General features: G+C 41.4%; 2 protein-coding genes across 2 annotated transcripts in view; one reads left to right on the top strand and one right to left on the bottom strand.

Annotated features, from left to right (window-relative positions):
- The window catches only part of LARGE1 (LARGE xylosyl- and glucuronyltransferase 1), a 611,138-nt gene extending 608,535 nt beyond the window's left edge, over positions 1–2,603 (top strand). The window contains exon 15 of the mRNA XM_040345658.1: positions 729–2,603. Coding sequence (XP_040201592.1) covers positions 729–926 — 198 coding nt within the window. The 3' untranslated portion in view covers positions 927–2,603. The remainder of the gene's footprint in view (positions 1–728) is intronic.
- Positions 2,604–23,822: 21,219 nt separating this feature from the next.
- Positions 23,823–27,512, bottom strand: LOC120932862 (toll-like receptor 13). Its single transcript, XM_040345657.1, has one exon. The coding sequence runs from the start codon at positions 27,446–27,448 to the stop codon at positions 24,614–24,616; it is 2,835 nt and encodes a 944-aa protein (XP_040201591.1). The 5' UTR covers positions 27,449–27,512; the 3' UTR covers positions 23,823–24,613.
- Positions 27,513–27,879: the final 367 nt, after the last annotated feature.

Below are 27,879 nucleotides of genomic sequence, written 5' to 3'. Positions count from 1 at the left end.
TGGGGGTTATTTACGAATACAAATGCACGCCTCACTTTTCACATATTTATTTGTAAAAAAAAATGGAAAACCATGTATCATTTTCCTTCCACTTCACAATTGTGTGCTCAATTTGTGTTGGTTTATCACATACAATCCCAATAAAATACATTTACCTTTTTGGATACAACGTGACAAAATGTCAAGGGGTATGAATACTTTTACAAGGCACTGTATCCCTCTGCTCAGTTTAAACATCTACTTGGCTCCCAGTGCTGTCCTGCCTTCTCTTAGGCCGGCCATAGATGTTTCAAATCTGCTGTTCCTGCTGAACCGGCTGAGATTAGAACATAGTGTGGGCAGGCTGAATATACCAAGTTGATCAATCGATCAGCTTGGGTACAACCAGCCTGAAAGATTTACTTCTCTCAGCAGAAGCAGCTTCCCCGCCCCCCCTGGGAGAATACAATGTCTCGGTAGGAGGAATCCCTTGTCAGCACTGTCTACTGTATGGCCTGTGTTGATGTACAGAAGATTGAAAGATATCAATACCAACTTAAAATCCAGTATTCACAGTAGCTGTATTTATAAATGAATGCATTATTTTGTGAATGAACATATAACTACATGAATTGTTTTCTTTCTATGTTTAAAGTAAAATTTATGTTATTCGTGATCAGCCCAGATTATAAAGCTCTGATCAATATGTTGACACTTAATAATAATGCTCTTTTATACACTTACTGTAGGAATATGAATTTACAGTGCTGCCCAATGCCTACATGATCCATATGCCACATGCTCCAAGCTTCGATATCACCAAGTTCCGCTCGAACAAGCAATATAGAATCTGTTTGAAGACACTGAAGGAAGAGTTTCAGCAGGACATGTCCCGTCGTTATGGCTTCACAGCTCTCAAATACCTCACTGCTGAGAACAACAGCTAATAAGACTGGGGAAGAGGAGATTATTTGTGCCTGATGTCTGCAACGAAGAACTGGAGGGCATTATGTCGGCCATGTTGGCTGGAGGTTGCCATTTTTAATTGAAACCCTGGATTGTTTATTTAGGGTTTCAAGAACCTTTAGGTTCTTTCCCTTCTCTCCCAGGTGAGATAATTGAAAGTTTAGGCAGCTGCGAATGAGTGTGGAGCAACAACCTGGGGCGTGAGACGTTTGCATTTGCACAGGATCTAGCAATCAAGGCTTATGTTTTCTTGGTCTAAGAATGAACCTAGCATTGTCTCTCTTATTGTGAGATTCACTCACAGGGCAGCCAACTTAACCTTCCATTAAATGTCAGAGGTTTCACGTGGAGTAAGGATTAGAACCACTTTCTCAGACTTGGCTCCAGGAGACTAACAACAAACGCAGAAGGGACAGATGTAGGATTTGGCCTGAAGATCTGCTGGGCAGCTTGTGCCAGTGTTGGCCCGTCCTTCAAAAATTTGGCCAAGCTCTCAGTCTCTATCAAATTGCCATAACAGCATCTGATCGCAGAGAGAAAATGAATTGTTTCTCATTTTCCTGCAGAGCCAAAGCAGACTGTGTTGGAGAGCAGTGCAGCGCTAAAGCTCAGGCAGCAAATGCTCTTTTGCTGTTGGCCTGCAGGTGGCCAAACCACGAAGGACTACTTGTGTTTCTAATGCTTAATGCAAAAGACAAATAAATATATACATAATAGCAGTGTTCACCTTGTAAAGATCCAAAGGGCATTTCTTTCTATTTTTGTATTTTATTCTCCCCCCTGTATAAAAGAATTAAAGACATGCCTTGTTATCTGTACACTAGCTGTTCAACAAACTTACTGTTGACAATAAGAGCTGCCGCATGACCATAGTGGCCGGACTGACTTTAGCCACCTGTGGGATCCCTCTGGAAAGTGAACATAGTACAGTGATCGCAGGATTCCAGATGTCTCCAAAAGCTGACATACCTGAAATCGTCTTGGGAAGTAAAGGAGATCTAGCTTGGCCCACCGGATAAAAAAAAAAGTTTGCAGTGGGAAAATCTGGCTACTCCTTGTCCTGGTGTCAGGTCTCTTGTTTTTCTCTAATTAGAAATATAACTGCGAGCGGGCCAGCGGTCACAGAATATTGATGAGTCTGGACTTATGAGGCCGTCGCCATCTAAACTGTGACATGTTCACTTTCTGCTTGTGAAATTGTAATCCCTTCCCAGAGTAACATTACTATGCAATGTTTTCCTGGAAAAACAAGATTTGTTAGGATCAGTTCTGGTCAGTTTGATAGTAAAGAATGGAAGGATTGGCGTTAAGAATGGTTATCCATAAAGCCCCCCCCACCCAAAAAAAAGGTAAAACGCAAACAAAATCTTGACCGCTGTAATGACTACTAGAGGTTACGTCCCGCCCAAGAGATGATCATTCGCCTTTTCCTTTGTGAAGCTGGGAAGCTTAACCTAAAAGGACTTTACCACTGTTTTTTTTATACTATTCAGTATTATTTGTCATGTTTACAAAGGGAACGTTAGGTCTAATGCACTAGTCAGGCCGATGGGCTTCTTGTTAAAAAATGAACATTTGTGCTCAGAGGTAAGAAAACACACCATGTCCTCTTCTCACTCATTTGCAGCATCAGGAATAAATTGTGATACCTGTTTTCATTCAGTTTAGGTTCTTCATTGCCTGTAATGTTGATGTTGGGTTTGATGGTGTGCACATTAGATCAAAGCAGTGAGTTTCACGAAGACTTAAGTAAACAGAGTGATTTTTGAAAAAAATACAAAATCATTTAAAAAGTATAATATTTAAAGAGTTAGTTTACGCAAAACAGATATTTGAATGGTAGATGCTGGAGTGATAACATGACAGTCTCTTCTATCTCTTGGTAACATCTCTGTTCTGGTGAGATCTCTGCACTGAGTTCCTAGGTCTGCACTCCCGTGGTGCCCATTATGAAGGGTTTCCACCATCCCTGTTCTGAATTTCCAGGTCTGCACACCTGTTGTGCCTTTTATGTAGGGTTCCAATCATCCTGACACCATGTCAGCAGCTTTGTACACCTGCTTTAGACAATATGAGGAGTTCTTACCATCTCTGTGCTGAGTTACCAGTTCTGCACTCCTGCTGTGCCCCATTTTGAGGGGTTCCCACCTTTCCTGAGTTGAGTGCATGGGTCTGCACACCTGCTATGCCCATTATGAGGGACTCCTGCCATCCTTGCTGGATTAGAATTTATCTTTAATTGTAAGCTCTAAAGAGCAGGGCCCTCTGATTCCTACTGTATTAAAGTGTAATGTATTTGTACTGTCTACCCTTGAGTTGTACAGCACTGCATAAATTACAGAGGGCATAACGGGAAGTTGAAACACACAAAGGTAGGCGGGAACACCCCACATTCCCAGGCAGACGGGAACATAGCCATAAAGATGATAGCAAAAGGTTGATGAGAATACCGGGAAGTGCTGCACAAAGGAAGTACTGTTACCATGGTCAAAAGTATATACAGTATATTTTAAACTAATATATACAGTTTATATACAGTACAGACCAAAAGTTTGGACACACCTTCTCATTCAAAGAGTTTTCTTTTTTTTCATGACTATGAAAATTGTAGATTCACACTGAAGGCATCAAAACTATGAATTAACACATGTGGAATTATACATAACAAAAAAAGTGTGAAACAACTGAAAATATATTTCATATTCTAGGTTCTTCAAAGTAGCCACCTTTTGCAGCAGACACATCTCTAGAACTGTTAGGAGGAGACTGTGTGAATCAGGCCTTCATGGTAGAATATCTGCTAGGAAACCACTGCTAAAGAAAGGCAACAAGCAGAAGAGACTTGTTTGGGCTAAAGAACACAAGGAATGGACATTAGACCAGTGGAGATCTGTGCTTTGGTCTGATGAGTCCAAACTTGAGATCTTTGGTTCCAACCCCCGTGTCTTTGTGCGACGCAGAAAAGGTGAACGGATGGACTCTACATGCCTGGTTCCCACCGTGAAGCATGGAGGAGGAGGTGTGATGTTGTGGGGGTGCTTTGCTGGTGACACTGTTGGGGATTTATTCAAAATTGAAGGCATACTGAACCAGCATGGCTACCACAGCATCTTGCAGCGGCATGCTTTTCCATCCGGTTTGCGTTTAGTTGGACCATCATTTATTTTTCAACAGGACAATGACCCCAAACACACCTCCAGGCTGTGTAAGGGCTATTTGACCAAGAAGGAGAGTGATGGGGTGCTGCGCCAGGTGACTACCTCTTGAAGCTCATCAAGAGAATGCCAAGAGTGTGCCAAGCAGTAATCAAAGCAAAATGTGGCTACTTTGAAGAACCTAGAATATGAAATATATTTTCAGTTGTTTCACACTTTTTTGTTATGTATAATTCCAAATGTGTTAATTCATAGTTTTGATGCCTTCAGTGTGAATCTACAATTTTCATAGTCATGAAAATAAAGAAAACTCTTTGAATGAGAAGGTGTGTCCAAACTTTTGGTCTGTACTGTGTGTATATATATATATATATATATATATATATATATATATATATATATATAGCTTTTTTTCTCAGAAAATAGGTGCAGAAACTCAAACACAACCCCCCAAAATCGCCCTCCACCCAGGGGTGCGCTATGTGCAGAGTTCCGGTGTGCGCTTGGTACATAGTACAAAGTTTAGGGATGCACTACGTGCAGTGTTTGGGGGTGTGCTATGTACATAGTGCAGAGTTCAGGGGTTTCGCTGCATACAGAGTGCAAAGTTTAAGGGTGCACTACACACAGAGCGCATAGTTCAGCCTTCTTCCACAGCTGCTTATCTCTGCATCTCCCATCCACATCTTACATTCATCCCTCTTCAGCACTGACCTCTGCATGCAACTTCTCCTCCATTTCACCCATCCCCTCCCTTTAAAAGCTCCACCATCTCCCACATATCTTACTTTTGTTGCTGTATTAAGCTAAAGCACCCAGCCGGCTCTAGTACCTCCCTGCACAATGTAGGTGACTTCTCCTCTCTCACTTGCAAGGAGATCATCTAGTATAGTTGGTGTGTCGGCATCCGCAATGCACCCTGGACACCTACATCTCCCTTGTTCCCATCCTGCTTTCAGTGGAAGTTTCTCAGGAGATCTGTGAGAGCCATTGGTAGACAAGCTATCATTGGTAAACGCTGAAGCCGGACTTCTGTTTTTACAAGCGATAGCGGTGAGCAGGGAACAGAGGGCCTGAACCAACGGTGGTGGAACTGAGTTACACCTAGTTCCAGCTGAAAAAAAGCCACATATATATAAATATATATATATATATATATATATATATACACAGGGCTCAAAATTTTAAGTCCTGAGTTACTAGCCAGGCCTCAAGCGTACTCGCCACCAGTTGCCCCGTCCAACCTCTACCATGTCCCGCCCCCTAATCCCACCCCTAGACACGCCTTTATAAATTATCTCATGAAATGACACTTAAATGTTTTATGCAGAATTAAGTTATAAAAATAAATATTAACAACAACTTCCGTGCCCAAAAATGCAGCCTGCCCATGTCTACCAATGCAGCACGTGTCCCCAGTGCAGCCACGTGTCCCCAGTGCAGCAAAATGTCCCCAATGCAGCAAAATGTCCCCAATGCAGCAAAATGTCCCCAGTGGAGCCAGTGTCCCCATTGCAGCCAGTGTAAAATTTCTTCAGTTTTGTCACATGAAAAGATATAATAAAATATTTACAAAAATGTGAGGGGTGTACTCACTTTTGTGAGATACTGTGTGTGTGTGTGTATATATGCAGAAGTCAATATATGCAAAGTAATTGTATATATGCCATATAGTTTTTTTTATGTAAAAGTGAAGTTTCTTTTTAATTCGACTTTTACACGTTTTTATGCTTGGTCTTTTACATTTTTGTTATTCTAGTAAATGTAAAGATTTGTAAATTAGCCACTAGAAGGAACAAGAATGACCCCCCCACCACCCACCCCCTCTTGCCAACTGTTGAGATAAGATCTCAGCCACTCACAGAGTGAATTGTGTTCAGTCAGTTGGCCAACTCATTGACTTGCATTTAGGAGCAGTGAAGCATAACTATTTTGTTGCCACCAGGTCAAGAAATGAAGGGAATTCCTACATTTGGGACACTCCTCATTACCTTCTACTGCCCCCTGTTCTGTGTATTACATACTTCTGACCTCTGCACTCTACATTACTTCTGATCCCTTCACTCTGTATTATATAAATACTACTGACCTCTGAAGTCTGCATCACTTAATCCTGACCCTTGTACTATGCGTCACATACTAATGACCTCCAGGTCATTTGCTCCTAATCCCTGCTCTCTGCATCACATACTACTGACTTCTGAACTCAGCATTACTTCTAACTCCTGCACATTGTTTTGTTACTTACTCCTGATCCCTGGGCTCTTCATTACATACTACTGACCCCTGAACTCTTTAAACCTTCCTTACTTTTTAATGGGACCTTGCTAGGATATCTTCTCGTTGCACCCTGTTAATCTTTGATCTCTTCAGTGTTGTTTAAAGCGGACCTTCAGTATTTTTTAACTTTGGATAATAAAAAAATAAATTCTGCCAGTAAATACCTTATACAGCCCACTTCCTGTTTCTTGTCTGGAAAAAAAGCCTAGGCTTATGACATTATGAGTGAGTGAGTGAGAAACTTATATAGCGCAACAAATGCGAACTGAATCGCCTCTGGGCGCTTGGTATCCATTCCCTGGGCCCTCAGAAGAGATGGGTCTTGATCTTTCTCCTGAAGGCCAGGTGGTTTACCTCCAATTGGATGGTGGTTGGTAGAGCATTCCATCATCTGGGTCCTTGGACTGCAAATCTTCGTTCTCCTTTGGACTTGTATCTGGCTTTGGATATCTGGAGTAGATTTTGGTTGGTGGATCGCAGAATGCGATTGGTGTTGTGAGCTTTTAGTTTCTCGCATAGATATTGGGGGGGCATTTCCCAGAATAAATGCGTTAGACAGAGTGCTTTGAAAGTGATTCTGTCTTTTACGGGCAACCAATGAAGGGATCTCAACGATGGTGAGATTGATTCCCATGTTTTTTTCCCAGTCACAAGTCGAGCGGCCGTATTTTGAACGACTTGCACAGCTCTGTTTTTATTACAAATTATGTGAGCCAATTTCTACCTCTCTATAGTTGCCTACCCCTGATTTAAATGTATATATCATACATTTTTTCACTGCAAACAGGAAGAGAACACCTACACACTAGCATTTAACCTTTTGTTTTAGCATTTTGTTTGGAGCACAGTTGCAAGCATTAAAAATTGGATATTTTTTCTTATTAAGCTAGACATATCTGGGCAATGTAGTCCTAATTTACTAAAATGTACATCAAGGTGAAGTATAACACACTGGTCTTGAAATGAGAGGTTCTGTACCTTTCTAAAACCATTGGCTGTATGAAGTTTTACTCACCTTACCTAATAAGTAAGGCCCTTTGTGTAATTGATTTATTTTCTTTTATTGAACAGGAGAGCAAAGATGAACAAGGAACATCTACTGAGATAACTTTAAAGGCATTTACACTGTTTGAAGAAAATCTCTAACAGTAATCTTGTCCTCTGATCCTATGAGGACCTATCAAAGATATAAAGCATTTTTATTTTTTTCAAGGAAAGATAAGTGCAGTAAATTGAAGGTGTATACTGTATATTGAAAAGTGATATTGACATAACAAAGAACAGAGGATAAATACTTTCCAGTCATGTGTACTGTTAAAGCAAATCTATTGCTAAAATCACACTGTCAAAAAGACTGCCCCCTTATAATATCTACTGTAGTAAATACTTTCCTCTTTTGCTGCCCACGCCAACAAACTCCACTAAAATGAAGTGAAATCACTGCCTTAAGGCGAATCCCTACTTCCCTTCTGCCCTCTGCTGTGGTTTCTCCCACCAACCCTTACGTCCCTACGGGATACAAAAGTGATGTAAGGGCAGCAGATCAAACCACTTAGTGCAGCGGGGGGGGGAACCAGGAAATCAACACTGAATTGTTGCATGTGATTATCGCTAGTGGCTAGTACTGTATAGGCGCTAGCAATAATCACTGTCTTCTTCCTTGTCAACACTGTCTGTGGTTGCAGGAAAGAAATTAGCTCCGTGTATGGGCTGCTTAACCTATTTCGCTGCCAGTGCTGTTTTTGCATTTTTTTTTTGCACACATGTTTAAAAAATCATTAAGATTACACAAAACCCCAAACATTATATATTTTCCGAAAGCAGACACCCAGGAGAATTAAATAATGATAGTCCAATTTTTTTTTCCCTATAAAAATAATAAACATGTTATACTTACCTGCTCTGTTGCAGTGGATTTGCACAGAGCACCCCGGATCCTCCTCTTCTTGGCTCCCTCTTCTGCAATCCTGGCCCCTCCTTCCTGTTCAGCGCCTCCACAGCAAGGAGCTTGCTACGGGGGAACCTGACTTGAGACACAGCTCCCTGTGTCCATTCAGACATGGACCCCCTGGCCCCCGCCCCCTCTCCCCTGGTAGGCTAGCTGACTTTGATTGACATCAGTGGGAGCCAATGGCACCGCTTCTGTATCTTATCAGGAAGGGGAATCTCGGACAGCTAAAACATTCATGGACATTGCTGGAACTAGATGGACCTCAGGTAAGGCTTTTTATCTTAATGCATAGAATGCATTAGGATAAAAAAAACTTCTGCCTTTACAACCACTTTAATGCCTCTCGTTAATGAGACTAAACGAGTCTCTAAAAGACCCTACATGTTCCTTCTGAGCGCCACTGAATTTATTGCAATACAGATCGCATTACCATACATTCCTTACCAGCTATGCTCCCCGTGGAGGTAAGATATAGAACAAAATATTGCCTCCACTTATATTTGGGTGACCCAGAAGTGACATCATACACTGCAGCCAATAGGTTGCAGCACAGATCAGTGTATTCTGATGGCAGGGAAGTTTTACTGTCAGAATACAAAGACACAGCGGGGAGGATTTCCCCAGTCATCTCTAATGTGCAGATGAGCAAATTGGATCAGTTTCTTTCACTCAGCCGATTGGCTGAACTAAAAAAAACAATAATGTATGGCCAGCTTTAGAGTCAGAGAGCTATCCAAACACAGTCAAGAGCCGGGAGACATGTTGTGTTAGCCTTCCCTTTCAATCACCCCAACCAACAAACATATGACAAGACAGAGGCCCCATACACACGACCGAGTTTCTCGCCATAATTCAGCCAGAAACTCGATCGGAGCTGGATTCTGCCGAGAAACTCGGTCGTGTGTACACTTTTCAGCGAGGAACTCGTCGGGCCAAATAGAGAACATGTTCTCTATTTCCTCGTTGTTCAATGAGGAAAGTTGGCCCGCCAAGATCCTCGCGGCTTCAACACAGAACTCGACGTGTTTGGCACGTCGAGTTCCTCGGACGTGTGTATGGGGCCATAGACAGAGACGTAACAAATGTTGTGTTATCGTCATGGGTTCAGGCAGCTGCCTGGACAACCCTTGGGCCTGGAAGTCAGAGCATTATCCAAACTCTGGGGCTGGGAGATATTTTATTTTACCATTTCAAGATCAGGAAGCGAATAGGACCTCCTTTGGTCCTGGTAGTCAGAGCTGAGAGGTCGTTTTCAGAAGAAAAGGTGCCTCAGCATTGTAAGAACCAATAAGGAACAAGTATCAATCTCTCTGATTTCGATCATTTAAGATTAAATATTCATATAGTAGTCTTGCATCAGCTCTTCTCCAGCTTCAAGGCTTCATGCTACATCCAGGGCAGAGTCCTGAATTGGTCCTTTGCCTCAGCCGGAGGAGTTTGGTTCTATCAGAAGTTTCTGAGGATGTATTTAGAAATTTCACAGTCTCTCTTTAACCACTTGCCGACTGCTGGCTGTTATATAATGTCCTCGGCTTTCTGGCAATTCCCTACACCATAAGAACGATCATAGCGGCTGTTCCGCCAATTGATCGTTCTTACGGCGGTGAGAGGGGACGTCGTCCCCTCCTGCCGCCCTCCGATGCTTCTACCGACTCACCTGTGCAATCGGTGAGTCGGCGACAGGTTCCCCCGGCCCCGCATGTTGATCATAGAGATTTCCGGTGGACCAGATGGTCGCCGGAGTCTCTATGATCGTTGGAGGCCGGGCGCGATGTTATGACGTCACGCCCGGCCTTTGCATTAAAAAAACCGGCGCCGCCATGGCTGCGAAAAAATTGGGCTAACTACTGTTTTTTATTTTAAAAAAGCATGAAACACGTTTGAAAAATTGCTGCGCAAATACCGTAGCGTCCTGTGAGCTGAACTGGACACAAAATCAGTTATCTTTCTTCTTTTTTTTTTTTTAATCCTATCAGTTCACCATGTAATTACATTTACAAAGGCAGGCATGTTTAAAGTCCAGCCTGTGTGACAATCATGGCTGCCCCTATAGATAGAGTGGAGTAGGAAAGTGTGGATATGAAGGGACAGAAAGTTTCATTTTTTTCCAGATCACCAGGTAAAAATAATGGTAAAATAAGCCTGAAAAAAAGAAAAGAAAACGAATGTAGTCACCACATCTAAGGAATGGCAAGCCGCCTTATATTCCATCTTTGTTTTTGGGTTTGGATTAAAAATACCTCCTATTGCTTGTGCATTGCCTGGGGCAACTCTAACAGCTGTCTGAAAACGTTGAGAAGAATCAGGCGTGTTGGCTTTTGTCAGTGAACTTTACACTTCACTGCTGATGGTGCTCTCACTCATTCAATGTGTAAATTTCTCACTGAATCTGGATTTTTTTTTCTAGCTGTCAGAACTCATTTTTATCAATAGTTTGTTCTGTAGGCATGACCCCAACCCTTTGGCGAATCCGTATTTAGTATCACAATTGGCACATAAATATCATATATTATACGTATTTCCCATTTCTGGATTGTTTTTTCGTGCTGCTCTGTTATGTTGACTTGCAGATTTTTTTTTTTAACTGCTAATTTCTGAAATCTTCTAACAAAACTAAAGTCTTATGAGAGAAATTCAGTTCTGTCTGTGCGAGGTCCATCATCATGTGGTAGGTACAGATGAAGAGATTCAATCTGCAAATCAGATGAAACCGTGATCGGCACTTTTTTTCGTCCACCTGAATTTATGCGTGCTGACTTGTACCATTTCTTGGGCTAATTCTGTTAATGGAGCACAGTATACTGGGTTTCAGGATTGTATGATTCTCCACACATCTAACAGCTTGAAAACCATTAGTCTAGCGAATCAAAAAATTGCTCATTCTTCTGATTTGATAATTGCTATTGACTTCTTTGCCATACTGATTGGCAAGCTCTGCTTACATCCTCTTTGAGTCCCATTTTGAAAATGTAGGCACCACATGACAAAACGATAATTGCAATTTCTCAGGAGTAAAGGCATATTATTTATATATAGAGAGATATCTATATATATATATAGATATAGATATAGATCTATATCTATCTATATATATATATGTGTATGTATGTAGGGTGAGTCGCCTTCTGTGTCTCCAACTGAACAGCAGAGACTGTATAAATGGTGGGCTCCTGTTCATATATTTAGCTGGATTTCTTACAACAAAGGCAGTTCTTCTGGTGGTAGATCTACACCAGTAGCGGCCTGACCATTAGGGGCGTACAGGCGCCGCCCCCTTCCCCCCATCCTTGCGTCTGGCCCCCTAATCTACATGCAGGGAACCAGACACATAGATTCCAATGGGGTTTTTTTTTTTTTGCACGGCACCCTGAGCCCACCCAGTTGTGTGACAATAGTGAAATAATATTTGCTATTGTCACCTGATTCTCCTCCCGGACAATCAAGAAGTGGGTCCTGAGACCCATTGGCCTAAAGGGAGTAGATGCATGACCGCCAAGTCTGATCTTCTGGCCCCTTCATGCTGTCAGCTCCTCCTGTGGCTGCAGAAGAGAGGAGCACACGCCTGTTGCCCATGGACACTGTGCCCACCTCTCCGACATCGATCCCCCCTGCCGCTGGCATCCCTGGGCACACAGATCCCGCTATTATCTCCTGCTGGTGCATCTAGCACAGCACTGGGTAAGAGAGCCAGCGACCGGGGGGGGGGGGGGGGGTGACCAGTGGGTGGTGGCGGGTTGGTACGTCCCCGTCCCCTGACCGATGGAGCACCAGTAGACTAGGTAGAGGAAGCACTACCATATTTCATAGAGGAGCGGTATACACAAGATCTACACCCTAACTGGGTGCCATTTATTTTGCTTTACTCTGAAAATCATAATACCATTTTGTTCATAAAATACTGTTTTCATATTTTTTTCATCCATTATTGCCATCTCATTGCTGCTGATTTCCTCTTGCCTCGTCAAGTCACCTTATAACTGAAAGTGTCTGAACAAGGACCTGCATGGCAGGATCACCAGGGTTTCTTTTAATAAAAGCTGATTTAAAAGGATTGAAAATGACTTTAGAAATTAGGATAACATGCTAAACCTTATATGAAAATGTAGAGACTGAGTCTGTGAGCCTAGCAGAACGTTACCATAGAGGGGAGCAAACAGCAGTGATGACATACATCGGGCTGTAATCCAGAGTGACCAATCACACATTGTTTTGGGCTATAGAAAATTAGAACACACTTGCACCTAAATGGTTGAATCTACACTTACGTTTTGGGGGGCAGGTACCATTCTGTATTATTCTCCAATGCTGCATGGATGAGAAGAGAGACACTGGGTGTTTTATGAGTTTTTAAAGGTTGTGCATAAGTTAAAGGAAATTTGTTTATTTTCAGTTGTGCAATAAAATTGTGAAATAACTGTGTGTTTCCTGTTTATTGAATCATGTTTATTTGGGCTTAAATGAATCTTGTCATAGTAAACTTGGAAACACTCTTTATGCAAATTTCAACGTTTACACACTGAATGCTGAATGCACTGCATATTAGTTGATCATCCCTTTTTTTAAAACTTGGTATGGTTGGCAGCTTTAAATTGAATGTGAAACTTGACATGCATATTGGATATATTTTATGATAGAATAATATAAGAAGACATGTCAGACTACAAAAAAACAAACACCTCTAATTGATAATTTACTGAGCATGTTAGTACTGTACAAAAACACTATGTGGGTTTGTTGGGCTTTGCATTCTGAAACAATGGGTTTCCATTCCAAAACCATTTGTGTTAATATGGAGTCCTATAATGGTGTTCACTCTTAGGCCCCGTACACACGAGAGGATCGACCTGCTGAAATGTATCCGCGGACCGGTTTCAGCGGATAGATCCCCTGGTGTGTACGATCCAGCGGATATTTATCCGCAGATTTTTTTCGGGCCGATGGATTTCCAGCGGATCAAAATTTCTTAGCATGCTAAGAAATCTATCCGCTGGAATCCAGTCCAGCGGATTGATCCGCTGGTCTGTACAGACTCAGCGGATCAATCCGTCCGATTCCATCCCTCGCATGCGTCGTAATGATTCGACGCATGCGTGGAAGTCCTTATATTACAGCGTCGCGCACGTCGCCGCGTCATCATCACGGCGACGGCACGACACGTCACCGCGGAGGGAATTCCGCGGGGATTTTGATCTCATGGTTAGTACAACCATGAGATCAAAATCCGCCAGAGGATTTATCCGCGTTTCTGCGGATCGATCCTCTCGTGTGTACTAGGCCTTACAGTGTTCACTCATAGCAAAACAGTCTATGTAACCTCTGATTGGTCATTAACCACTTCCCGGCTGCCACACGCACATATACATTGACACAATGGCACTCCTGGGCAGAAGGACGTATATAGACGTCCCCTTTAAGGAAGTGCTATTGTGCGCATGCCCGCCACGAGCTCCGTGAACCCAACCGCGGGTCCCGCGGACTCGATTGCCGTGGGGATTCCTGCGCTCGTCTCACGGAGAGATAGAGCAGGGAGATGCTGATGTAAACAAGCATCTCCCCACTCTGCCTAGTGACAATGACCACTGTTTCCTGTAATCGGAAGCTGTGATCACTGTCTTGTCACAGGTAGCCCATCCCCCCCACAGTAAGAATCACTCACTAGGGCACACTTAACCCCTACAGTGCCACCTAGTGGTTAACCCCTTCACTGCCAGTGTCATTTTCACAGTAATCAGTGCATTTCTATAGCACAGATCACTGTAAAAATTACAATGGTCCCAAAAATGTGTCAAAAGTTGCATTGCAATTGTCAGTTAAAGAATGAAGAATCAGTGAAGTGAAGAATCACAAAAAGTGCTCTGGTGATTTAGCACCAAAATGGTGCGGGGCTTAAGTGGTTAAAAAGAGTTTTGTAGTTCACTCTGTTCCTTTCTAACTTATTTAATCTGGGGTAGAGCCAATAACTATAATCCCCGGTCAAAGAGATGATCTGGGCATTAAAAATGCACAGCCCCAGTGTGAAAGCACCCGGGTTCTCACACTGGGGCTGCAGGGGAGGCGTTTTTCAGTCTATTTTTACCCCAAAAGTGTCTGAAATACACCCAGTGTGAAAGGGGTCTAATAGGATTCTGTCAGATGGAGAAACCTATTACTCATTGACAAGTAATCCACGTCAAGGTATAAAAAAGAGCTACAAGCGATTGTGGAAAAAGGGTATTGGAAAAATATCCCAAAGAAAAAGCATTTGGTGCCAGTAGCCCCTGGGTACCAATCATTTATTATCTATCCAAGGGACACAAAAATCCCTTGCATCCTCCAGGTAGGCCCATCATAAGTGGCATTGATACTGGTAGGTATAGGTAGGTATATAGACACTTTTTTGCAACCCTTGGTTTCACAGACCCCCTCATATCTTAAAGATACTACACAGGTAATTAACATCTTGGAGGAAGTTGAATGGAAAGAGGGTTACAATTTAGCCACTGCGGATGTGGCCTCTTTGTACACCATTATTTCACACTGACATGGGAGAGTGGCTGTGGAATATTTCTTGTCCTTTCTGTGACAACAGTTTGTGCTTTTATTGCTCGATTTTTGGAAGGAACACAATTATTTTTGGTTTAACCACTTGCTTACTGTGTACATATACCCCCTTCCTGCCCAGGCGAAATTTCAGCTTCCGGCACTGCGTCGCTTTAACTGACAATTGCGCGGTCGTGTGACGTGGCTTCCAAACAAAATTGACGTCCTTTTTTTCCCACAAATAGAGCTTTCTTTTGGTGGTATTTGATCGCCTCTGCGGTTTTTATTTTTTGTGCTATAAACAAAAAAAGAGCGTAAGTTTTGAAAAAAAACACAATATTTTTTACTTTTTGCTATAATAAATATCCAATTTTTCAAACTGGTTTGCGCAAAAGTTATAGCGCCTACAAAATAGGGGACATAATTATGTGTTTTTTTTTACTAGGAATGGTGGCGACCTGCCTTTTTTGGGACTGCGACATTATAGCGGACACATCGGACACTTTTGACACATTTTTGGGACCATTCACATTTATACAGTGAACAGTGCTATAAATATGCATTGATTACTGTATAAATGTAACTGGCAGGGAAGGGGGTAACCACTAGGGGGCGGGGAAGGGGTTAAATATGTAGCCTAGTGAGTGTTCTAACTGTAGGGGGAGTGGGGTGACTGGGGGAGGTGACCGATATGTGTTCCTATGTACAAGGGACACAGCATCGGTCTCCTCTCCCTGACAGGATGTGGATCTCTGTGTTTACACACCGAGATCCACGGTCCTGCTCAGTTACTGGGCAATCACAGGTGCCCGGCGGCCATCGCGGCCGCCGGGCATGCGCATTTTGTTCCCAGTAACGCGACACGCGCGCCCCCTAGCACCTTTAAAAGACGAGGACGTCATATGATGTGCTGTCAGAACAATTGAGCTACCTTGCCGCCTTCAATTGACAACGGCTGGTAGCTGAGTGGTTAATGGTTCCTATTTTTTACAGGGCTGGGGAGTCGACATGGGTGCAAAATTTGCACCCAGCATGGCCAATTTGTTTATGGCTAAATGGGAGGAGGATGTGATCTATGGTTGCCGCAGGCCAGAATTGGCGCTGTCAAAAAGGTACATAGATGATGTCCTCCTCCTCTGGATACACGATTTAGATTCTCTAAATAATTTCAGTGATCAGCTTAATGACAATGAAAAATAAATTGTCGTCTAACATGAGGCCAGTAGTGTGGAAATACATTTCCTTGACCTGAAGATTAGAAATCTAAAGAATAAGGTAGTCAGTTCCACACTTTTCAAAGATACTGACCAGAATCAATTTATTAGGGTGACCAGTAGTCACCATAAATCGTGTCTTAAAGTGGTTGTTAAGCCACTCTAACCTGTATACACCATCAGCACTGCCTCCTTTTGTAGTATAACCCTCTGTGTGTAATTTATAAGAATAAATGCTGCAAATACCTAATTTCACTGCCGAGATTGCGATCACATGACTGGCTAGCTTTCTCCTTTCCTTCTCTGAGGGATGCAGCGGGCGGGGCTGAGATTCTCCTGCTGATGTCAGTCTGGAGGGGAGGAGGAGAGAGCTGGCTGATCATGTGATCGCAATCTCAGCTCTTAAATTAGGTATTTAAAGCATTTATATTTAGGGTTGTCCCGATACCACTTTTTTTAGACCGAGTACAAGTACCGATACTCGCCGATACCAAATACCGATCCTTTTTTTTTTCAATTTTATTTTGACAGTGGCACTAATATGCAGTACTGACGCGTGGACTGTCAGGTTTTTTTTTTAATTTTATTTTTTACAATACATTTTTTTAAATATTCTTTACAATTTTTTTTTTTTTTTACAATGCTTTCTTTTGGAGGGGCGGTGTTCCCCAGTCCCTTTCTCTGCAGGCTCAACTGCACTGTAGATGAATGTAAAGGAGATAGCGGCTCCTCTCCATTCATAAACTGAGACATTGTAACACAGTTACTATGCTCAGTTATGAATGGACAGTCAGTGATCACTGACAAAAAAAAGATCACTGACTGTTCATTCGGAAAAGGGCTCCTTCCTTCGCTCTCCACGGCGGGAGCACGGCGGGCGACCGGAGCGGTACACAGAGGGGAGCGGAGGATGGCAGGGGACCAGAGCGGTACACGGAGGGGAGCGGAGGACGGCGGGGGACCAGATCGGTACACAGGGGGGAGCAGAGGGGAGCGGAGGACCGGAGCAGAGCACAGAGGGGGACCCGAGCAGAGCACAGAGGGGGACACGAGCGGAGCACGGAGGGGGACACGAGCGGAGCATGGAGGGGGACCAATGCAGAGCACAGCAGGGTACAGGAGCAGAGCACCGAAGGGGACACGAACAGAGCACGGCGGGGGACCGATGCAGAGCATGGCAGGGGACACGAGCGGAGCATGGAGGGGGACCGATGCAGAGCACGGCAGGGTACAGGAGCAGAGCTTGGAGGGGGACCAGAGTGGTACACGGTGGGGGATAGAAGCACCACTGACAAAGTATCGGATTAGGCATCGAAGCATTTGCCTGATTACTATTGCCAAAGACCCTGATGGTTACATTTAGAGGTGTCCCCCCGTTGAGGTTACAAATAGCACCTAATATTGTTCAGCCCTTAAATAACAGAGTTTTTTGAGGAGATAAAAGGCTTTTATCTTTTTTGAAAATGTGAAGTTTGTGAGATTAATAGTCTTAAAAATAGAAAATATACAGAAGGGTTTTTCGATTCACAACTAAGCATTATGCTTTATGTCATAATAAAAATCCGAACTGGACATCTTTCATGGTGATAGATAGATTTTGTCTTAACTAGAGAGACAGTCATGTTGGGAGAGCAATCTCCAGGCTTGAAACCCAGTGGATCTATCTGCTAAAGTAATTTAATCCTTATGGTCTCAACATCGAGTGGGATCTTAATGCTTTTATAAACAATAGCCTAATTGGCGCTGTGTGCTGAAAACAGCTAACCAAAGGTTGAATTAAACAAAATAATAGTGACTATTAGTGAATAAACTGGTCAGTAATAACATCAAAAATGTGATACATTGAATGCATAATATACATGTAAAAATCAGTGAACAATCACAAATGAGCCGTGATCCAATATAGAGTCTACCATATAGGAAAGAAAGTTCATAAGAATAGTCTCCCAAGTGAGTAGGTCATCAAAAACATCCCAGGAAAAAAGGTGATGAGAAAGGCACTTCCACCAAGGTCACACACTGCCTCTTACCGAATTTAATTGATCTCTAAATTATAGGAGATCAAATACAGCATAAACGATGATATCCTTGATCTGACCCGGAAGATACGGGCTGTTTGTTTTTGAGAGCCGGCCGGCTGATTTTATTGGATGCTTTATATCTACTGACTTGATGTAAGTGCAATTCCTTTTATTACGTATTAAACTTGAGGATTTTACACTATGTGAGTCCCCTCTTCCTTTCCATATACATCCCGTGTTGGCATACCGATTGAGACCATCCACCATTCTGATCATTCTGAGCTGGATAACCAGTTCCCGACCCCCGCATGTACATATACGTCCACAATATGGCACGTACAGGCACATGGGCGTACACGTACGTCCTCGCCTATTAGCGGGTGGGGGGTCCGATCGGGACCCCCCCCCGCTACATGCGGAGGTCGGGTCCGCTCGGGGAGCGATCCGGGACCACGGCGCGGCTATTTGTTTATAGCCGCTCCGTCGCGATCGCTCCCCGGAGCTGAAGAACGGGGAGAGCCGTGTGTAAACACGGCTTCCCCGTCCTTCACTATGGCGGCGCATCGATCGCGTCATTCCCTTTATAGGGAAGACACGATCGATGACGTCATTCCTACAGCCACACCCCCAAACAGTTGTAAACACATACTAGGTGCACCCTAACTCCTACAGCGCCACCTGTGGTTAACTCCCAAACTGCAACTGTCATTTTCACAATAAAGAATGCAATTTAAATGCATTTTTTGCTGTGAAAATGACAATGGTCCCAAAAATGTGTCAAAATTGTCCGAAGTGTCCGCCATAATGTCGCAGTCACGAAAAAAATTGCTGATCGCCGCCATTAGTAGTAAAATAAAAAAATTAATAAAAATGCAATAAAACTATCCCCTATTTTGTAAACACTATAAATTTTGCGCAAACCAATCGATAAACGCTTATTGCGATTTTTTTTACTAAAAATAGGTAGAAGAATACGTATCGGCCTAAACTGAGGAAAAAAAATGTTTTTATATATGTTTTTGGGGGATATTTATTACAGCAAAAAGTAAAAAATATTGCTTTTTTTTCAAAATTGTCGCTCTATTTTTGTTTATAGCGCAAAAACTAAAAACCGCAGATGTGATCAAATACCACCAAAAGAAAGCTCTATTTGTGGGGAAAAAAGGACGCCAATTTTGTTTGGGAGCCACGTCGCACGACCGCGCAATTGTCTGTTAAAGCAACGCAGTCCCGAACTGTAAAAACACCTTGGGTCTTTAGGCTGCATATTGGTCCGGGGCTTAAGTGGTTAAACTTCTCAAGGATATCATCGTTTATGCTGTATTTGATCTCCTATAATTTAGAGATCAATTAAATTCGGTAAGAGGCAGTGTGTGACCTTGGTGGAAGTGCCTTTCTCATCACCTTTTTTCCTGGGATGTTTTTGATGACCTACTCACTTGGGAGACTATTCTTATGAGCTTTCTTTCCTATATGGTGGACTCTATATCTGATCACGGCTCATTTGTGATTGTTCACTGATTTTCACATGTATATTATGCATTCAATGTATCAAATTTTTGATTTTATTACTGACCAGTTTATTCACTAATAGTCACTATTGTTTTGTTTAATTCAACCTTTGGTTAGCTGTTTTCAGCACACAGCGCCAATTAGGCTATATTAGCGCAACTTTTTCTTTTGTTTATAATTTGTTTGATGTAGTATAACATATTTTAGTTGCAGCTTTTTCACTCTATTTTTTCAAACGAGCGCAGTATACTTTTTTACTACTTTTATAAACAATAGTTTGTTTTCCTTTTAGGATTGTTTTAATTCTAATAAAATGTATTATTCTTGTTTTAATACATTATATTTTTCTATGATTTTTAACATGCAATTTTTATTTATCACAGTGTTAATGCGTACATTTTTTTTACTTGTATTGTGGTTTTGTTACCACAAGATGGCGCTATGTCCCTCTATTGAAAAAAAACGTTATTCTTTATTGTAAAAACCCTTTATTTAGATTTGGTTTAATAAAACTTTTTAGTATTGTTGCCTTTATTTATATTGCCCCTATGAGTGACATTCCGTCGCCGCCATCTTGCTACATCCTGCACTCCTCCACAGCAAGGATACACTGAGAGGGCGGCAAGCGGACATCTTGTTACACCTACCAGAGTTTTTGCATTTCACACTTTTTTTAACAGTAAACAGCTTATATTGTGAAATACAGTATTTAGAAATCCGACGGACTGTTTAGATGTTCAATTTTAAAAGCAGCGGCAAGCCTGCTGCTCTCACAGGTTTGCTATTCTGACAGAACACTGCTGCTTTTATAATTCAACATGTAAACAGTCCAACGGATTTCAAAATACTGTATTTCACCATTTAACCCTTTCTTGAGTAAGCCTATTTCTGACCTTTGTTGCTTAGTCAAAATCCATATTTTTTGCTAGAAATTTACTTAGAACCCCCAAACATTGTATATATTTTTTTTAGTAGAGAATCTAGAGAATAAAATGGCGATTGTTGAAATATTTTATGTCACAAGGTATTTGTGCAGCGGTCTTTCAAACGCAACTTTTTGGAGAAAAAGACACTTACATGAATGAAAAAAAAAATAAACAGTAAAGTTAGCACAATTGTTTTTCTATAATGTGAAAGATGATGTTACACAGAGTAAATAGATACCAAACATGTCATGCTTTAAAATTGCGCACACTCGTGGAATGGCGATAAAAACTACGGTAAAAAAATCTCCATAGGCGACGCTTTAAAAAAAATTACGGTTACCAGGTTAGAGTTACAGAGGAGATCTAGTGCTAGATTTATTGCTCTCACTCTGATGATCGCGGCTATACCACACATGTGTGATTTGAACACAGTTTACATATGCAGGAGTGACTTACGTATGCATTTTCTTAGCTGCGCGAGCCCACTAGGACAAGGACGCTTTAAAATGTTTTTCCTTATTTCATTTTGTAAACATCCCTTCTGACAGTAATAGGTGATGACAGGTACTCTTTATGGAGGGATCGGGAGTCTAAAAGACCCTTCAAAGTATTCAGATCGCCAGAAACGGCAATTCTGAAAACTGTATTTTTTTTAACCCGGCACCATTGGCAGCCGAGTAAACCGGAAGTGACGTTGCTTCCGTGTTTACAGAGAGAATACTGGAACAAAGCAGTTTCCGACTTCGTGCCAGTCCATCTCTAGCCGCAGGAAGTGTCGGATCGGCATCATCCTGGTATAACCCCCTAAAGCCCAGGCCGCATATATGCGTGCACTCGGCGCCATATTAGATAAGTGTGAAATGCAAGACTCCGGTGGGTGTAACAAGATGTCCGCTTGCTGCCCTCTCACTGTATGATTACTGTGGAGGAGTGCGGGGTGTAGCAAGATGGCCATGACGGAACATCACTTCTATTACAAATTCTGACAGGTCGCCTAATCTGATGAAACACAGGCATAATTCCAGGAAGTAAAGGGAGATAGATTCATCTGTAAAAATGGACATCGCAAGAAGAATGGGGAGGGAAATAAAAATAGGGTATTGAAAGAATATAAAGCCTGTAGTAACCTGTATCTGTTTGTAGAGTGCCAATGCTAAACATTTCTAAAGGTGCCTTTAAAGCGGTTGTAAACCCGCAAATACATTTTTTTTTAACCCTGCAAGGTAAAAGCCATAATGAGCTAGTATGCACAGCATATTAGCTCATTATGAAATACTTACCTCGGAACGAGGTAGGGAACTTACCTGGTCCACGCCGACCTGAGCCGAGCGTGTCTTTCGGGTATCGCCGCTCCAGCGCTGTGATTGGATGGAGCGGCGATGACGTCACTCCCGCGCATGCGCGCGGGAGATTTCAATCCGGCATGGGTCGGTGGGGCAGGCCCTTCAGCCGAGGATCCCCCCTGCGCATGCGCCGCTGCAATCAGCGGCGCATTGCGAGGGGAATATCTCCTAAACCGTACAGGTTTAGGAGATATTCTTTATACCTACAGGTAAGCCTTATTATAGGCTTACCTGTAGGCAAAAGTAAAAAAAGTGGGTTTACAACCACTTTAACCAGTTCCCGACCCCCGCATGTACATATACGTCCACAATATGGCACGTACAGGCACATGGGCGTACATGTACGTCCTCGCCTATTAGCGGGTGGGGGGTCCGATCGGGACCCCCCCCGCTACATGCGGAGGTCGGGTCCGCTCGGGGAGCGATCCGGGACCACGGCGTGGCTATTTGTTTGTAGCCGCTCCGTCGCGATCGCTCCCCGGAGCTGAAGAACGGGGAGAGCCGTATGTAAACACGGCTTCCCCGTCCTTCACTATGGCGGCGCATCGATCGCGTCATTCCCTTTATAGGGAAGACACGATCGATGACGTCATTCCTACAGCCACACCCCCCTACAGTTGTAAACACACACTAGGTGCACCCTAACTCCTACAGCGCCACCTGTGGTTAACTCCCAAACTGCAACTGTCATTTTCACAATAAAGAATGCAATTTAAATGCATTTTTTGCTGTGAAAATGACAATGGTCCCAAAAATGTGTCAAAATTGTCCGAAGTGTCCGCCATAATGTCGCAGTCACAAAAAAAATTGCTGATCGCCGCCATTAGTAGTAAAAAAAAAAAATTTATAAAAATGCAATAAAACTATCCCCTATTTTGTAAACGCTATAAATTTTGCGCAAACCAATCGATAAACGCTTATTGCGATTTTTTTTACTAAAAATAGGTAGAAGAATACGTATCGACCTAAACTGAGGAAAAAAAATGTTTTTATATATGTTTTTGGGGGATATTTATTACAGCAAAAAGTAAAAAATATTGCATTTTTTTCAAAATTGTCGCTCTATTTTTGTTTATAGCGCAAAAACTAAAAACCGCAGATGTGATCAAATACCACCAAAAGAAAGCTCTATTTGTGGGGGGAAAAAGGACGCCAATTTTGTTTGGGAGCCACGTCGCACGACCGCGCAATTGTCTGTTAAAGCGACGCAGTCCCGAACTGTAAAAACACCTTGGGTCTTTAGGCTGCATATTGGTCCGGGGCTTAACTGGTTAATGTAATTTTATCACAAGGGTAAAATTCATCTTTACGTGCATTCAGAAACTTAGAAAAATAATGCAAATAAATAAATGAAAAAGAAAAGAAAAATACCGTACTTTGTAGACGCTATAACCTTGACAAAAACCAATCAATATACACTTATTGGGTTTTTATTTTATTTTTTTTCTTTATTTTTTTACCAAAGACATGTAGCAGAATATGTTTTGGCCTAAATTTACGAATAAAGTTGATTTTTAAGATTTTTTGATTGGATATGTTTTATAGCAGAAACTAAAAATATATATATTTTTTAAAAATGTTTAGTCTTTTTTTGTATATATATATATATATATATGATCAAATACCACCAAAAGAAAGCACTATTTGTGTGGGAAAAAAATAATAATTTTTATTTAGCTACAGCGATGCATGACGATGCAATTGCCAGTTAAAGGAGCACAGTGCTGAATAGAAAAAAAATGTCCTGGTCATGAAGGAGGGAAAACCTTCAATAGCTCAAGTGATTAAGCATATAGCAATTGCATAATATATATTGTGAAAGGTAACACATTATATATAAAACATAATATAAGCTGGTGTTTTAAAAGCCTAACTCTAACATCTCTAAATGTCTCAATTGGTTTTTACATGTAACTGCCTTGAAAAAATAATGTTCTTAATGAAAATGCTGCCTTCTGTACTTCCACTGCAGAGTTTATTAACAGCCACACCACTTAGTACAGGTGTCCTTACACAGACGTATATTACAGAGAAAGGGCATGTCTGACCAAATCTGTTATTGAGTGCTGATTATTGAGTGCATTGGGCCTAACTCTGGTGCCATTTGAACTGCACAGTCCTTTTCAGACACCCTGCACAATGGCTGCAACAAGAAAAAGGATTAGAAAATGGAAGTTGTTTTTGCAGAGCCTAAGTACATAATCATTGAGCAATGTAAGAGCCCTCCCAAGCAAATCTTGAATTTTCATGTTCCTTTTTAAAAGTGAAACATTTACAGAGCCCTTATGTTTGTAGCCATATAGAGAAACCATCTTTATCTTAAGGACACCCACATCTAAATTCCTGCATTACTACATATCTATTCAAAGGTTACAAGTGTTTATTCAATAAAGATTAATTATTATGCGGTACAGGAACCTCTAGCAACCAATCACATTGTAGTTTACAGTAGGCAATTCTGGGATACCTTCTATTCAGTTGGTATGGGTTATTTTGCATATCCTCATCATTATTCTTTCAGTTGCCTTGGATATCTATAGCAATACGAGTTATATGGTACCAGGGAGACATGGTAGAGAATGATTATATCCAGTATTACTGCTAAAAATGTTTACAGAAAAATAAGTATCTTTAATCTGTGAGGTGGTTTGCTATGACTATGCAATGGGCCACTGCTCCACTCTTACTGCAGTCTGCTCTATACTTTGAGGTATAGTCCTTTCTGTAATTCCATAATTGTCATCGCTCTACTTCTTCACTGAAGTCTTTCTACCAGACTTAGCAATGACTTTCTGTAGTCTGGTCCAGAAGAGTCGTTGTCCGTTCTCATTGTCTGGCCAATCCAGGTAAGTTTTCTTGTCCAGGAGCTTAGTCAGTCTATGGTAATGCTGCAACTCTTCTCTAGAGATCTCATCAAGGAACACCAGAATGAGGGAGTCCTTACTTTCATCAAAAAGCCTGTACGTGGCCATCCTCATCTCCAGGGAGCACCAGTTACTGTGCAGGTATGGACGGGTGATAACACACAACGTCCATCTGCTGTTATAGATGCTGTCCATGATGTTCTCTATAATATCTCTACCAACCTCAAAATCCCGGCCATGGATGCACAAACGAAAGAAAGGAGGACCGTTCTGCTCCAGGCTGGGAAGAAGCTGTTCAGTGACCCATTGTTCATTGTGTGTACTGTAAGATACAAAAACGTCATATTCATAATGCTCTCTGTCCCTCTGTTTATGGTTCAGCCAACATTTCACCATGTAGACCAGGTAGAGGATATACCACCAAATACTTTCATAGAAGAGAGATGTAAGCATGAACAGCATGGTGAACACAAAGGTCATTACAAACATGATCAGATCCAGGTCAGTGTGACAGTTAATCTGAAGAAAAGAAACCAGGTTTGAGTTGTTTTGGTTAATCTGACATGACTGATTGTGAAAATTAATAATGGACACCCTAGTGTCAGATTCCAGCCAAGATAACAACCCCTTAAAATTACACTTACAAGGAAACGTTGTTTGCAGAAAATAAATGTACTTCAAATTAGGCATTGACTCAAAAGCAGCTTCGTTCACTTCTTCAATGTCCTGGTTTTCAATCACAAGAAATTCCATTTGTTGTAGATCCATAAACATGTGTTTGGAATCCAAGTTATTGATTCCGGAATTCTGTAGATGTAAAACTTTGAGCTTGGACAACCCTTGAAACAACTTATGAACATTCAACTGACCGTATTTAATTAGTCCTTTAATATCTTCCAGATAAAGAAACTTTAAGGGTACATCCTTAAGAGAGTTCAGCGTGATGTCTGAAAAATCTTGGGAACTTCCAGTGTAGTACAATCTTTCAAGATTAGTAAATGATAGGAGGGGGTGTGTTTCAGGCATAAAACATTCATACTGTTTAATGTTTTTTAAGTACAGCTTGTTAATGTTGCGAAACACATACTGAGATGAACAGTTCGCAAATATTTGTAATACATCCAATTCTAAAACCTGTAACTGTGAAAAACCATAGTAAAATTCACTCTCAAACATCATATATTTTGTGTTTGCCATCAGATGTGTCAGAGGTAAACGAAAACGATTTAACCAATCTAGGAAATCATCTACATCATATGTCATCATTAGTTCTTGAAGTTTCTCCAGATCTTTGAAAACTTGAGAGCCGTGTTCTAATATTTCATTATGATATAAGTTTAGATGTGTTAATGAAAATAGAGTGGCAAATGTAGAATTGCTAATGGTAAACAAGTTATTATTTTGAAGGTTTAATACACTCAAATGAGACAAGCCATCGAATGACAAATCTTCAATAATATTAATGTTGTTGTTTTCTAAGGACAAGATCTGAAGTTTTTTTAAGCAGGCAAACTGTCCTTTATAAAGTCTAGTTAACATGTTATGAGATATACTGAGGTAAACTAATTCCGTTCTTGGTGTGGATTTATCCTGACAAATGTCTAGATTTTCTAAATCATTGTTTGATAAATTCAGTGACAGTAAGTTGTTTAACCTTTGGAATTGCTTTGAGCTGACACTTTTGATAAAATTATATGAAAGGTCTAAATTTCTTAGCGTTTTACATGAGCCAGTAAAAGTTCCAATTTCTTCTAAGCCGGAGGTTACTACAAGAAGTTTTTCAACTTTAAACTGCAAAGCGCATTTGCAAATTTCAATTGAAGTATTGAGGAATCTTGGCAGTGAAATAACTTTGCTTGTTCTAATACCCGACTTATAGATTTGTTCTGTATCATCAAGAAATACCGCTTGAAACACCTCCAGATGGGGGAAATTGCACAGAGAATTTGGGCCAACGTGGTAAAATTGGTTTTTCATGAACTCTAGGAAAGTAATATTGAAATCTACATACTGTGCAATCTGTCCGTCAGTTGTTGGATATGGTGATCTAAAGCAATCCTCCTCCCTTAGAACATCCATGTTATTGAATACTGATAGTTTGTGTAAATTGGGCAAATTTCTGGATTTTCCCAGCGATGTTGTTAATTCAGACAAATATGTCATGTTGTTGTTTTCCAGTATCAGATGATCCAGTTGCGAGAGATGGGTAAATATTGAAAAGCTAAATGATGAGAAATTTATCCCACATATTTTCAGTATTTGTAGTGACTGTAAACCACAAAATGTGTCCTTGTGAAAAGTGGTGTCATCACGCAAAGTTTCTGATTCTATCCAGAGGACGGAGAGTTGAGAAAGACCAGTGAAGGCCCCTGATAGGAATTCTGTATTTCCAGAGATAGAGAGGGATTTCAAGCTTGTGAGTTGGGAGAATGCTTCTGCCTGTACAGTCATCCCCAGGTACCGGGTCAGACAAAGCCAGTCTGTTTCCAGAGGTATTTCCTTTAGGGTTATATTAAGATTGTCCACCATGTCACAATGCACTGCTATGGTAAAATCCAATTCCTCAAATTCATCACACTTATTGAAGTTTAAATCCAGAAATGGTGCAAAATATTTCTTTTCAAGCACTTGGCATTTCTGCCTTAGCAGGCAAGAGCAGAATGATCCACCAGAAATGAAAAAAAAGATCAATGCCACCATCATGCCGAATAGATCCATGGTTAAGTTGACAAGCCTGTGTACAAAATATCCTCTCTACATCAAACTGTCTACATATTTGTTAAAAGAGTCATTCTGCTACAGGCATACTTCCCTATTCAGGCAACAAAGCTGAACTACGGAAACGAAGGGTAATTAACCACTTCTAGTCTGGGTCACTTCTGACATTTCTCTCATACATTTCTAAACAGCATTTTGTTGCTAGAAAATTACTTAGAACCCCAAAACTTGATATCTTTTTTTTGTATAATCAGTATTTATTTCTTAAGAGAAAACATACAGCACAATCTGTCCAGCAGTTTACAGCAGACAAAATCACTGACCACACAGGGTCGTATAACATAGAAACAAGAGAATGAATATAAACATGTCGAACAGAAAAAAGGAAAAGGAAAAACACAGAGAAATAAGACAATATTACCGGTCGGCGC

Source organism: Rana temporaria, chromosome 3 (genome assembly GCF_905171775.1).
Source record: "Rana temporaria chromosome 3, aRanTem1.1, whole genome shotgun sequence".
NCBI classification, from domain to species: domain Eukaryota; kingdom Metazoa; phylum Chordata; class Amphibia; order Anura; family Ranidae; genus Rana; species Rana temporaria.
This window is presented reverse-complemented; position numbering and strand designations above follow the sequence as displayed.